Source organism: Nansenia antarctica, assembly GCF_963989245.1.
Source record: "Nansenia antarctica genome assembly, chromosome: 8".
In the NCBI taxonomy this organism is placed as follows: Eukaryota; Metazoa; Chordata; class Actinopteri; order Argentiniformes; family Microstomatidae; genus Nansenia; species Nansenia antarctica.
In genome coordinates this window covers 15,524,144-15,537,644 of record NC_137678.1, presented here as the reverse complement: position 1 = coordinate 15,537,644, position 13,501 = coordinate 15,524,144, and the positions used below count along the sequence as shown (strand labels likewise).

Here is a 13,501-nt window from a genome sequence, read left to right as displayed (position 1 = left end):
TGTTTTTTGCTTTATCTTACTGTGTTGTAGCACTCTGAGATTTTATATGTAAAGTGCTTTTATAAATAAAATGTATTATTATTATTATTTATTATTATTATTATCTATAGCTAATCTATTCTCTGATTTCAATGGAAAATCTATTGTTTACATGAACAATTGTCTAATATGTAGCTAGACTAACATCTAGCTAGACACTCAAAGACGCTTTACAAACTGAAAAGATTGAGTAGTAAAATAAAAAGAAGATTACTAAATCTAAATCTCAGTGTCTTTGTAGGACAATCTACTCTGTATACTGCAAGTATATCTAGATTTCGGGCGGAGAAGCGGCGAACAAGCAACGCCAGCGTCCTCTCTCTCTCGAGCTGCATTTTTTGAAAAGTGAAAAGTCTTACTCGTATGATCAATGTAATGTTAGCTAGCTACCTCTAAACATGGATTTGGCTGGGCATAAATTAATTAATTTGTGGTGGTAAACACAGTCTGGCTATCTTATCTGTCTGGTTAACTTGTCCTGTGTTATAGGTGTATATATATATCTGGCCATTGAATATTGGGCCACTTGCTAATGTCATCTACCCACTCAGTAATAGCACACGGATCTGGGAGTCGCCGACCATTTGACAGAGACTGTCTGCATGTAACCGCAGTCAGAGTTAGTTTGTTTAAGTAGCATTCCCAACTTTGTGCGACTGCGAATTAGAGGTGATTCGCATCGAGTTTATGTGAATCAAGCTGTTTCCATTAAATTTCTCATGCGAATCAGAATGTTTTATGGAAACGCACCTATTGATATCTGAAAAGTTGAAGAAGATATGCATATTTCAATGTTGGTACATTCCAAATCAACTAACAGAGAAAATGCCTTTCATACTTTTCACAGGCAGGTAATGGCCAGGTAATGGATTGGAACAATATCTCGTTAACTCCGACCACTCCCCCAGATTTGTTTGTTTAAAGAATAAATATGGGAGTTTAATATTACATTTGTATGGTGCCACTCTGTTGTGTTGTGATTGGTAGCACTGGGACTTTTAAACAGGGATTGTAATGTTAGTAGCCTAATTAAAGTATACAATGGGTAGTGGAGACAGAAATGGTAATAAAAAGCACAAAATGGTGCATACAAATTGACCAGAATGCAGGGAATTAAGTGTTAAATTCTCAAAATTGTGCCACCCATGCATAACTAGGTGCCACCACTGGGCCACCCCAGTGAAAAAGGTCTGGACACGCCACTGCAAACATGACAAGCTTCCTACAGAAAATAAAAAACAAAGTGCCAGGGAAAGTGAAGACAAATCTGTCTGAGAGTGAATTGCAGAAGTGGGGTTTACAAGGTTCGTGGCTGAACTATTATGACTGAACTGAAATGAAAAGATTTCCAGATTTCAGAATATAATGTTGCCATATTATGTTGCCCTACGAAACATGCGAAAAGACATAATCATGCATTTTTACATTTTTGGCATTTAGCAGACGCCTTATTCCAAAGCGACTTACAATCAATACATGCAAGCAAACTATACCGAAATAACATGAATGAACTACTGTTACCTGTTAAGAATCTGTCAAGTAAATGACGACATGATCTCCTGATTATACAGGATTTGCACGTCATGATCGTGGCAATGAATGACGGCTGCAAGTGGAACAGCCAAAACGTGCAGCCAACCCAACTACTACTAGCATAATTCATTAGCTTTTATTTATACTTGTCTTGTGCTCAACATTGGTGTGTCTCCTCAGGGATACGGTTGAGACCCTACCAGTTGGACGGAGTACAGTGGCTGACTCAATGTCTCAAGAATCAGGAGGGGTGTATCTTGGGAGATGAGATGGGCTTGGGCAAGACATGTCAGGTATGCTGTTACCTCTGTTCCCCCCTGTCCATCTCTTTACATAGGTGGAACGATGTGCATGTATCGTTTGCTTAGTTCTGTCATTCAACATTCAACAAGATGTTGGTTGCTACTATGTTTGTATGTTTGTGTATATATGTATATGTTTTTCAAGACGCAGGGCTCTCAAGTCTCACGCATTGGGCCACACCTTGTCTCATGCCCAATGCGTGAGACTTGAGAGCCCTGAAGATGTGTTTGTCTGTGTTTGCTGCCTTCAGACCATCTCTCTGCTGGTGTACACGAGAGGGGCCTTAGGAGACGAGGGACCGTTCCTAGTGCTGAGTCCACTCTCTGTCATGGAGAACTGGAGGCAGGAGATGGAACGGTGAGAAGATCAAAACACTTCATATCTTAGTCCCAGACAATCATTCACTTAACATAGCTCCTACCAGCCACTGGGTGGGAGCCTTGTCCACATTGAGTCTACAAGTCATGTTCCTCCTGAGACATCTACTGTACAAGTCATGCTCCTCCTGAGACATCTACTGCCCCCCAGCACTGCGTCTCCTGAAGACACCCGCTTTCCCCTCTACTGTGTACCTAAAAACGTCTATTGCCCCCCTTGTACTGTTTCTCTGTTTCTCCAGTGTCTAAATATATTTAAAAAAACTAAAAAAACAGGTTGAGAAGAAGGTTTTCCTTCTATCAATGGCCCCGGGCCTGAGCTGGATTACTCTTCCTGCTACGACTGGTGGATTGATGATTCACTTGCTTAGTCAAATGTATTGATTGTAAGTCGCTTTAGAATAAGGCGTCTGCTAAATGCCAAACATGTAAAAAATGTTTACAGGTTGACTCAGGCATTTAGTATTCATGTGTTGTTATGTGAACCATGCATGAATGTCCTAGTGCTGTGTTTGCGCAGTAAGAGCTTGGTCTCCTGGCCTGTCGTATGAATGTGCTCTGACAGACTGTTGCCCCCCCAGCTTCTCCCCGGGTCTGACTGTGCTGTGTTACACTGGGAGCAAAGAGAAGAGGGCGGAGCTGCAGAGAGAGATGGACAACCTGCACTTCAATGTTCTGCTCACCACGTACGAGGTGATCCTGTGTGGCAATGTGGCAACTGTCTATATATCGTGATGTTAGAATTATAAGGTTCTATCTCCATTTTTGGTCAAATTTTTATTTTTTTTACATAATCTGATCCATTAGGTGTTTATTAATGCCTGTGTGGTGTTATTAAAAAATGTTGACATTTTTTAGTTAGTAATTAATAAAATACAAAGGTTCCATCTCACAAAACATAATGGAATGTAAAAACTTTGACGCTCAATATCTCTGAACTACCCTAAACGGAGATAGAACCATATCATTCTAAGCTCACGAACTGTCTATATACGACCTTCAACTGTCTATATATTCACCTTTGACCTTCATATGAATTTCTCCATTAATTCAACTCAAGTCTTATCTGGATTTTGGATGTGTCCAATTTGACTCTCACTCAAAACGCTCTCTCACTCTCTTTCTCTCTCTCTCTCTCTCTCTCTCTCTCTTTCTCCTCAGCTCTGTCTCAACGACGCTTCGTTCCTGAGAAGGAGGTGCGCTTGACACTTCTTCATAGCTAACACCCAGAATGCTTAGCAAATTCAAAAATCCAACACTATACACCACAGGCCGTATACAACAACATGATCTTGTCTACAGGTGGAAGTGGAAGGTTCTAGTGGTGGACGAGGCTCACAGGCTGAAGAACCAGAACTCCTTGTTGCACAAAGCCCTGACAGAGGTAAGTTACCTGCTGACCAGGAGAGGCTGGTGGAGGTTGACATCATGTGTTTGAGACCATCCCTCATTCCATTCCATGCCAATCTCTCCCTCCACCAGCCCCCCGCTGCTATTCGGTTGTTAAGTCGTGACGTGTTTCCGGGTCCAACGTTGGCTGAGGCGCTCTCTTCGAAATGCCGCAGTAACGCTAATAATTCATTTTATTTGTATAGCGCCTTTCCGAGGCTCAAAGACGCTGACAATATGGGAAAAACGGGAAAGTGCTGTGTCCCTTGTTGTATGAATAGATCCGAGCCTAAAAAACGATTGAACTGTCATTCTACCACTTTAGTACACTGGTACTCTGGTGCTTTAGTACACTGGTACTCTGGTGCTTTAGTACACTGGTACTCTGGTGCTTTAGGACACTGGTGCTTTAGTACACTGGTACTCTGGTGCTTTAGTACACTGGTACTCTGGTGCTTTAGTACACTGGTACACTGGTGTGGGGAGTTTTTTATTTGGACCCGGAAATTGCTAAACGTCACAAAGAAGTGACGTCAGACTTAACAACCGAATTGAGTCTAACCCTCTTTCTCAGCATTTGCCATGGTCTGCCTTGCCGTGACAATCCTCCCTCACCTTGCAGTTCTCAGTGGGGTTCAGAGTGCTGCTCACTGGGATCCCCATCCAGAACAACCTGCAGGAGGTCTACTCCCTCCTGACCTTCATCCAGCCCAGCCTCTTTCCACCAGAAGAAGTAGACGACTTCGTCAGCACTTACTCACATGTGCAGAACCAACCTGCTCTGGGTACGGCACTACCTAGGAATCAACCTGCTCTGTATTTGCAATACCCCCAAATGTGTCTTTATATACAATACTTACAGTATATATGACACAATATTTTGTTGTATCTGTTGAGCATCTTCATTTGGTTGTGATATACAATGTGTACGATATGGAATTCATACAAGTACACATATCGGATTCTGTGTCACTTCGTGAGCTTAGAATGATAAGGTTCTATCTCCGTTTAGAATGATAAGGTTCTATCTCCGTTTAGGGCAGTTCAGAGATATTGAGCGTCAAAGTTTTTACATTCCATTATGTTTTGTGAGATGGAACCTTTGTATTTTATTAATTACTAGCTAAAAAATGTCAACTTTTTAAAAATAACACCACACAGGCATTAATAAACACCTAATGGATCAGATTATGTAAAAAACTCAATTTTGACCAAAAACTGAGATAGAACCTTATAATTCTAACGTCAGGACTTCCTGTCTGTTCCAACGCCCTCAGCCTCAGAGCTCCAGTGTGTCCTCCAGCCCTTCCTGCTCCGGAGGGTCAAAGCAGAAGTGGTGGCCGACCTGCCGAAGAAAACCGAGTTGGTGATGTACCACGGGATGTCAGCCCTGCAGAAGAGATACTACAAGGCCATCCTGATGAAGGACCTGGGTGAGACTGCTGCAGTGGACTTTATGTACTGATGATGCTGAGTTCAGGGTTCCCACGGGTCCTTGAAATCCTTGAAAGTTTGTGAATTTGAGAAAAAAATAATCAAGGTCTTAAAAGTTTTTGAAAATAGACATGGGTCATTGAAAGTGCTTGAATTCTCCCCCCCCCCTCTTTCTAAAAAAAGTATAATATATATGTTCAACTTTTTTTTTTACTTAGCTCGTCAACTAGTAAATACGTTTCTGTATTGCTTAACTTTACACATATTTCACAATATATTGTTTTGCTGTGCTGTGGTAGAGATGACAAGAGACCATCTAGTGTTCACACATTCAAGCCCCTCTTTTTAATTGTTGTCTGTGAGTGGATAGTTCCTATTATATAAATTCTCATCTAGATCTGTCTCAAACTATGCCGTGTTGGGTCCTTGAATTTGAGGGAATTGAGTCTTGAAAGTCCTTGAAAGGTGCTTGAATTTGATGTTTCAGAAGGTGTGGGAACCCTGTGAGTTATACTTATTTGAGACTTAATTATGAACAATTTAGTCTCAACCTATTTGGTTGTTTCCATTGCTGCTTTATGTTGAAACCTTTTTAGGTTATGTCAGAAAATACCATTGTTCACTCAAGGAAACCCTTTTCACTCACAAGGAAGGCAACTGTAGCAAACTGGGCTCTCTGTGTTGCTGTGTTTTAGATTTTTTAGGTTATGTCAGAAAATACCATTGTTCACTCAAGGAAACCCTTTTCACTCACAAGGAATGCAACTGTAGCAAACTGGCCTCTGTGTTGCTTTCAGACGCCTTTGAGAATGAACAAGGCAACAAGACCAGGCTGCTGAACATACTGATGCAGCTGAGGAAGTGTGTCGACCACCCCTACCTGTTTCATGGTGAGTCCTTATGTGCAGTCAGCACTGCAAGGTTGGCAGATCAGCGGTTCGAGCCCCGGCTGGCCACATGTCGAAGTGTCCTTGGGCAAGACACTGAACCCCAAAATTGCTCCCAGTGAGCGGGCCAGCGCCTTGCATGGCAGCTTGCCGCCATTGGTGTGTGAATGTGTGTGTGAATGGGTGAATGAGAGGCCGTTGTAAAGCACTTTGGAGCAGCAAAAAAGGCGCTATATAAGTGCAGTCCATTTTAACCATTTACCATTTACTGTGGGACGATACAAATGACTGCTGGGCTTTGTTTAGTATCTGTGTGGTATGCAAACATGAACCACCACTCCTGCTCAGGAGTGGAACCAGAGCCGTTTGAAATGGGGGAGCATCTCATCGAGGCCAGTGGAAAGCTGTGTCTTCTGGACAGCATGTTGAAATACATGCATGAAGGGTTAGTCCCTCTGCCTTCACTGACCAAACTGTACAGCCACAAAGCAACCAAGATACCCCCCACACCATTTTGCCATTTAGCAGACGCTTTTATGGTAATCCAAAGCGATTTACAATTACGAATTACAGGGACATTCCCCCTGGCGTAACTGAGGGCTAAGTGCCGTACTCAAGGGCACACTAGTAGTGGTGTGGTTTTCAGGCGGGATTTGAACTCACAACCTTCCGATCACAAGTCCAACTCACTATCCACTAGACCACCACTACACCTTACATCTCTGTGTGTCTTGCTCTCCATGTTTGTGTGAAGGGGCCATCGGATTTTGCTGTTCTCACAGATGACCAGAGTGCTGGACATCCTACAGGATTACATGGAGTACAGAGGTAGACTACAGTACAGTGTTAATTTTGTCAGGCTTTTTAGTCACTTAGTCTTTGGTGTTTAGATGAAGATGCACACCAGTTCTAGTCACACCAAGTCACCTCCATTCTTCTTAGTTCCAGTCCAGTTCCACTTGATGAAAACTGAAAACATTCCAGTGCAGTGTCAGTCCACAAAAACTCCAAAACATTTGAGTCAAGTTTTCGTCGCTGACTACGGCTAGACTAAAATGTTTTGGGGTTTTTGTGTCTAGTCTTTGGGCATGTTATGATTGAGACCCCTTCTGCTCTGACTTGTGTGTAACTTGCTGCTAAGCACTTTAGATTGATAACGGAGAAAGTTTTTTTAAAAACTTGCCAACCTGCCTCAAATTCAATAGCATTGGTCACAGTCTACTGTGGTCTAGCATCTGCTTCCTCTCCAAACCATCTCTCATCATCTTTCAATTCTCATCAGTTTGAACCGTCCAGGAGCCATACCATACCATACCATACCATACTATACCATACCATACCACACCTTGAATCACACTTCATTGGATGGCGACAGCTATCTCAATACCAACTTGTTATTTCTCCCCCCATCATTACAATATTTTATTTGAAACTTAGACAGCATGGTGGTGTGGTGTGTAAATTAATCAGATTAAATTACATTCAACTTTATTATTGTCATTGCAGAGTACAAGTACCGTACCAGACAACGAAATGCTATTAGTGTTATTACACTTAGTTAGTATGCTTCCATGAATGTATTCATCTGTAGCTGGCTTGTGCTGACTTGTGCTTTTTTTAATGGAGATTCACAGGCTCAAACTAGTGTTGTTTGGACTCCTGCCTTCCTTGCAGGATACAGCTACGAGCGTCTAGATGGCTCAGTCAGGGGGGAGGAGCCAAACCTGGCCATCAAGAACTTCAGCAGCCAGGACGTGTTTGTTTTTCTTCTCAGCACCAGAGCAGGTGGGCTCTCTCTCTCCCAGTTACTTTTTGCGGGGCGGCTGTGGCGCAGGAGGTAGAGTCAGGAGTAGAGTCAGGAGGTAGAGTCAGGAGTAGAGTCAGGAGTAGAGTCAGGAGGTAGAGTCAGGAGTAGAGTCAGGAGGTAGAGTCAGGAGTAGAGTCAGGAGGTAGAGTCAGGAGTAGTCAGGAGGTAGAGTCAGGAGTAGAGTCAGGAGGTAGAGTCAGGAGGTAGAGTCAGGAGTAGAGTCAGGAGGTAGAGTCAGGAGGTAGAGTCAGGAGGTAGAGTCAGGAGTAGAGTCAGGAGGTAGAGTCAGGAGTAGAGTCAGGAGTAGAGTCAGGAGTAGAGTCAGGAGTAGAGTCAGGAGTAGAGTCAGGAGTAGAGTCAGGAGTAGAGTCAGGAGGTAGAGTCAGGAGTAGAGTCAGGAGGTAGAGTCAGGAGTAGAGTCAGGAGTAGAGTCAGGAGTAGAGTCAGGAGGTAGAGTCAGGAGGTAGAGTCAGGAGGTAGAGTCAGGAGTAGAGTCAGGAGGTAGAGTCGCCGCCTAATGATCACAAGGTTGGCAGATCGGCGGTTCGAGCCCCGGCTGGCCACATGTCGAAGTGTCCTTGGGCAAGACACTGAACCCCAGAATTGCTCCCAGTGAGCGGGCCAGCGCCTTGCATGGCAGCTTGCCGCCATTGGTGTGTGAATGGGTGAATGAGAGGCCGTTGTAAAGCGCTTTGGAGCAGCTTTAGAGCAGCAAAAAAGGCGCTATATAAGTGCAGTCCATTTACCATTTACCATTTAATTACTCCCCAAAAGAACAAACACCAATCCCATTTTGGTTTCAAAGGCTACATCAATGGAGGAGAATGACCCGCTCGCTATCAAATAGTCGGCCAAATCCAAACGTGAGGCGAAAGTGCAGAAATAAAAGAAAAGGTTAATGATACAAAACTTCAAATGCAGAAGTAAAAAGGTGCACCTACTATTAAGACAGTTGGTCTCTCTGTACCTTTCCAGCACACAGCCACCTCAGCAGTATCACTGCATCTGTTGACAGCTCAAACTGTCTCAAACTCAACTGAACAAGCGAAAGAGGCCCCTGACCACAAGAAGATAAGACTGGTGGGAGGATGTTTTGCTCCGAACAAGACCTGACATTTCTCAAAGTGTTTTTTATACAGAATATGAAAGACTTGACTTCCCCATAGCATGCAGTGTGACCACCACATCACCCCATATCTGCTCCCTATGGAGACCTATACACCTACTGGAGGTTTGCATGCAAGTGAATTGAAGTCAATTGTGTACGAAAGTGTACCAAATACATCAACACACGTTGTTGCAGGACTCATTGCAGCAAAGGGAGATGCTGTTTATGATGTTATATCTCTCTTGTCTCTTGCAGCAGGTCTTGTTTTCAGTACATTGCAAGAGAACGATGAAGGTCTTTTCTTTTGTATAGTTTGTATAGCAGGGGTTGCACTATGACTCATTCTAGAACAGTCCAGAGGGGATTGCCCTGTGCAAAAACGTGTACGACGTTTAGAAGCTGTACAAACGGCAGCTTGACTAACCCAGATGTCTCTTGTGTAGGAGGAGTGGGGATGAACCTGACAGCTGCTGACACTGTGATATTTATGTGTGACTTCAACCCCCAGAATGACTTGCAGGCGGCTGCTCGTTGTCATCGGATTGGTCAGACAAGGTAAATAGGATGGGGTCAAAGAAGGTCAAAGTCAATAGTCTTCTGCTTGTATGCTGCAATGTCTGGTGTATTGTGCTGTGAATGTTCCAGTTATTTACATATAAACGAGCGGCCTGATCTTTTCTCATATTTTTTTTTCTTTTTTTCTTTTCTAAGTAATTTTTTTCTGAGTGGGGCAGTCCCACTCATTTTTATTTTTATTTTTATTGTGATAGAGACAGTAGAGATATGACAGGAAGGATGGGTGAGAGAGAGAAGGGATGACATGCAGGATATGTCCGCGGCCGGAATCGAACCGGGAACCCTGCGGTTATGTGGTCAACACTACTACGCCACCTAAGCACCCCTTTTCTCATAGTTCTTTCTCCTCTGGGCTGGTCGCAGGGCTGTGAAGGTGATACGCCTCCTGGGGAGGGACACCGTGGAGGAGATTGTATATTCCCGTGCCGTGTCCAAGCTGCGCCTCACCAACACTGTGATCGAGGAGGGGCGCTTCTCTCTGCTGGAGCAGGCCCAGTCTGCTACTGCAGGACTCCAGGTGAAGAACCCTGGCAACAGCAACCCTGGCAACAGCAGCCATCTTCTATGTAGTAGAGGAACTAGAGTTTCCAAAAGTTGAGATACCTCCACCCGATGGTAGAACAAAGCACAACCATGTTTTTTCTATTATTTTATGAAATGGATGGTAGTGAAGTCTTGGACAGGGCTGGCTTTCCCAGGGAGGAAGAGTAGCTCAGTCTTGTTCCGGTTGAGCTTGAGATGGTGGGCTGACATCCAAGAAGAGATGGCTGCAAGACACGCAGATATACCTGTTGTCACCTGTGAGTAAGAGGAGGGAAAAGAGAGGAAGAGTGGCGTGTCGTCTGCTTAGCTTAGCAGTGGTAGGAGAAACCATGTGAGGAGATTACAGAGCCAAGAGATTTGGTAGAGAGGGAGAACAGTAAGGGCCCTAGGACAGAGCCCTGGGGGACCCCAGTGGTGAGGGCTTGTGGAGAAGAAAGCGATCCTCCTCTCCATGTCACCTGATAAGAGCGATCAGCCAGGTAGGATGCAAGCCAGGAGAGTGCAGAGCCAGAGATGCCCAGATCAGAGAGGATGGAGAGAAGGATTGGGTGGTTTACTGTGTGGAAGGCAGCAGACAGGTCTAGGAGAATGAGAACAGAGGAGAGGAAGGAAGCTTGAGCAGAGTGGAGGGACTCCGTGACAGCAAGGAGAGCAGTCTCAGTGGAGTGCCGAGCCTTAAAGCCGGATTGGTGAAGGTCAGGGAGGTTGTTCTGAAGGTGATAGTGAGACAGTTGGTTGCCTCCCTTTGCTCTCAAAACAGCCTAAATTCTTTGTGGCATTGATCCCACAAGATGTTGGAAGCATTCCTTTGAGATTCTGGTCCATGATAACATGATTGCGTCATGAAATTCCTGCAAATGTTTCAGACACAGGCACATGGTCAGCAACAATACTCAAATAGGCTGTGGCATTCGAGCGATGACTGATTGATATTAAGTGTGCACCCCATTAACAGACCTTCCTACCATCCCTCTCTCCCACTACTCTATCTCAGTTTCTGTGTCCAGGTGTTACTCTCTCCTTCCTCCTATGCTATTGAAACTCACTCTCTCTCTCTCTCTCTCTCTCTCTCTCTCTCTCTCTCTCTCTCTCTCTCTCTCTCTCTCTCTCTCTCTCTCTCTCTCTCTCTTTGTGTTTCTTTCTTATACTCTCTCATTTGTTGTCACAGTTGAGTGAGATCCTAAAGTTCGGGGTGGATAAGTTACTGTCGTCAGAGGAGAGTTCTGTCCAACACGTGGACCTGGGGCTGATCCTGGGTCAGTCCCGTGGCGGAGAGTGGGTGACTGAGGAAGACGAAGAACACGCCCTGCCCAGAGAGGAAGAGGAGGAGGACCTGGAAACCAATGGACAGAGTGAGTATGAGCTAACAAGAGGAAGTCCTGATGGGGCGGCTGTGGCATGGTAGCTTGCCGCCATTGGAGTGTGAATGTGTGTGTGAATGGGTGAATGAGAGGCCGTTGTAAAGCGCTTTGGATAAAGGCGCTATGTAAGTGCAGCCCATTTACCATTTACCAAGTCCACAGCAACATGCTACATAGCATTGCGCTCATTCTTGCTTTGTCATGCTCCAGACCACATGTACTACTTCGAGGGGAAGGACTACTCCAAGGACCCCAGCACACGGGACCAGAGGAGCTTCTCTCTCCTGCTGGAGAAACAGCAGGCGGAGCGGGAGGAGGCGGGGGGAGAGGGACCGTCACTCCGCCACAAACCTGGAGTAAGTATGTTACAGCCTTCTAACTTCTATTGCCCCCCCCTGTACTGTTTCTCCAGTGTCTATATAATAAAAAAATAAAAGGTCTAGGTTTAGAAGATGGTAATAGAAGTAGATTTTTCCTTCTATCACTGAAACTGCCTATGGCCCCGGGCCTGAGCTGGATTACTCTTCCTGCTACGACTGGTGGATTGATGATTCACTTGCTTAGTCTTATGTATCGAGTGTAAGTCGCTTTGGAATAAGGCGTCTGCTAAATGCCAAAAAATGTAAATGTTACAGCCTCTTCACTGTTGTCCTATTGATAATACATGGTTATGACTCTCATCTACTGTTTAACATGGTTACTCACTAACCAGAGCGTTTGAAAACCAGACAGTTTTGTTTTTCACAGTCCTGTCATGTTGGGTTGTGATGGAGAGGAGGTAGTGTGCAATTGCATTATTTAACTGATCTATTGTGTCGGCAGGATGATTCGTGTGTGCGTGTGTGTGTGAGTGTGAGTGTGAGTGTGAGTGTGAGTGTGAGTGTGAGTGTGAGTGTGAGTGTGAGTGTGTGTGTGTGTGTGTGTGTGTGTGTGTGTGTGTGTGTGTGTGTGCGCGCGTGCACGTGTGCGCGTGCGTTTGAGCGTGAGCGTGAGCGCGATTGCGAGTGTGAGTGTGAGTGTGAGTATGTATTTGCATGATTCTGTGTGCATTTGCGATTGCAAGCCACCAGTTCTGAGACACTCAGGTGAAGATACACATCCGTACCGATCCACTGATGCCCCAGATCATATCCATCATCTCCTCTTCCTCCTCCCTTCTTCTGTCCATTCATCGTGTGTATTTTGACTCACCCTGTGGGTTCCCAGGTGTCTCTGTCCGGGCCCCTGGGGGTTCCACGCAGGAAGAGGAAACCCCTCAGCGAGTCTGAGCTGCAGCAGCAGCACCAGAGGAGACAGGAGGCTGCAGCCAAGAGGGCCAAACTAACGCAGGACAAGAAGAAGAAGCACCAGGAGCAGAAACACCAGAAGAAGTAAGGTTGTAATGTCGCTAGGCGACCCAGAGGTTTCTGGCAGCCATCATAAAGATTGTTCGAATTGTACGATTGAATTGTACGAAGTATTTTTTTATTTTTTTTTATGCATTTTCAGTTTACAGGGATAGACAAGATACATCACAAGGACAATAAACCCCCCCACCTCCCCCTTCCCTCCACCCCTAAGCAAATCCCTCCCCCTTCCCTCCACCCCTAAGCACGAGGACAGTAACAACATAAAAAAAAAAAAAAAAAACAGTAACAACATAACTAACTGCTCTTTAGATGTAAAATAAATAAATAAAGATCAGCACCATTTTTCGATAGACGCCTGTGATGGGATTCGGGGTAAGTAAAATTAAAAAAAATAAATAAAATAATAATAATATTTATATATATAAATACACAGTATATCAACATCATATACATATCAACATCATATATAGTATATCAACATCAGCATCAACACATCTAGAGATAAGCCTCCTTGGCTGAGGGGCCTGGTTTATGAGAGTGTATAAGTTGACAGCGTAAAGGCATAAAGGCATTAAAAAATTCAGGGCAGCTTCGATAAATAAGATATAAATGGTTGCCATATCCTGTCAAAGATTGCAGATTTGAGAGCGACAGTGTATCGGATCTTTTCCATGTGTAGCAGATTGGTGATGTCTGCTAACCAAGTTTTAAACACAGGTACTTCTTCACCCTTCCACAGTGTGAGTATATTCCTCTTTGCAACAACCATGCCATATTGTATTGTCTTCTGTTCAT

The 13,501-nt window shown here is 44.4% G+C and overlaps 1 protein-coding gene across 1 annotated transcript; it reads left to right on the top strand.

The window, feature by feature from the left end:
* Positions 1–1,249: 1,249 nt before the first annotated feature.
* On the top strand, positions 1,250–12,731 carry LOC308163913 (chromodomain-helicase-DNA-binding protein 1-like; the record flags this gene model as incomplete). The annotated part of the gene is made up of 17 exons (XM_080538086.1): positions 1,250–1,343; positions 1,753–1,865; positions 2,126–2,232; positions 2,834–2,945; positions 3,414–3,448; positions 3,555–3,636; positions 4,264–4,426; positions 4,919–5,074; positions 5,873–5,965; positions 6,311–6,407; positions 6,717–6,790; positions 7,637–7,747; positions 9,321–9,432; positions 9,817–9,970; positions 11,165–11,348; positions 11,568–11,713; positions 12,564–12,731. 17 exons carry the CDS (start codon positions 1,250–1,252, stop codon positions 12,729–12,731), a joined length of 2,001 nt encoding a protein of 666 aa, XP_080394212.1.
* Between the last annotated feature and the right edge of the window lie 770 nt (positions 12,732–13,501).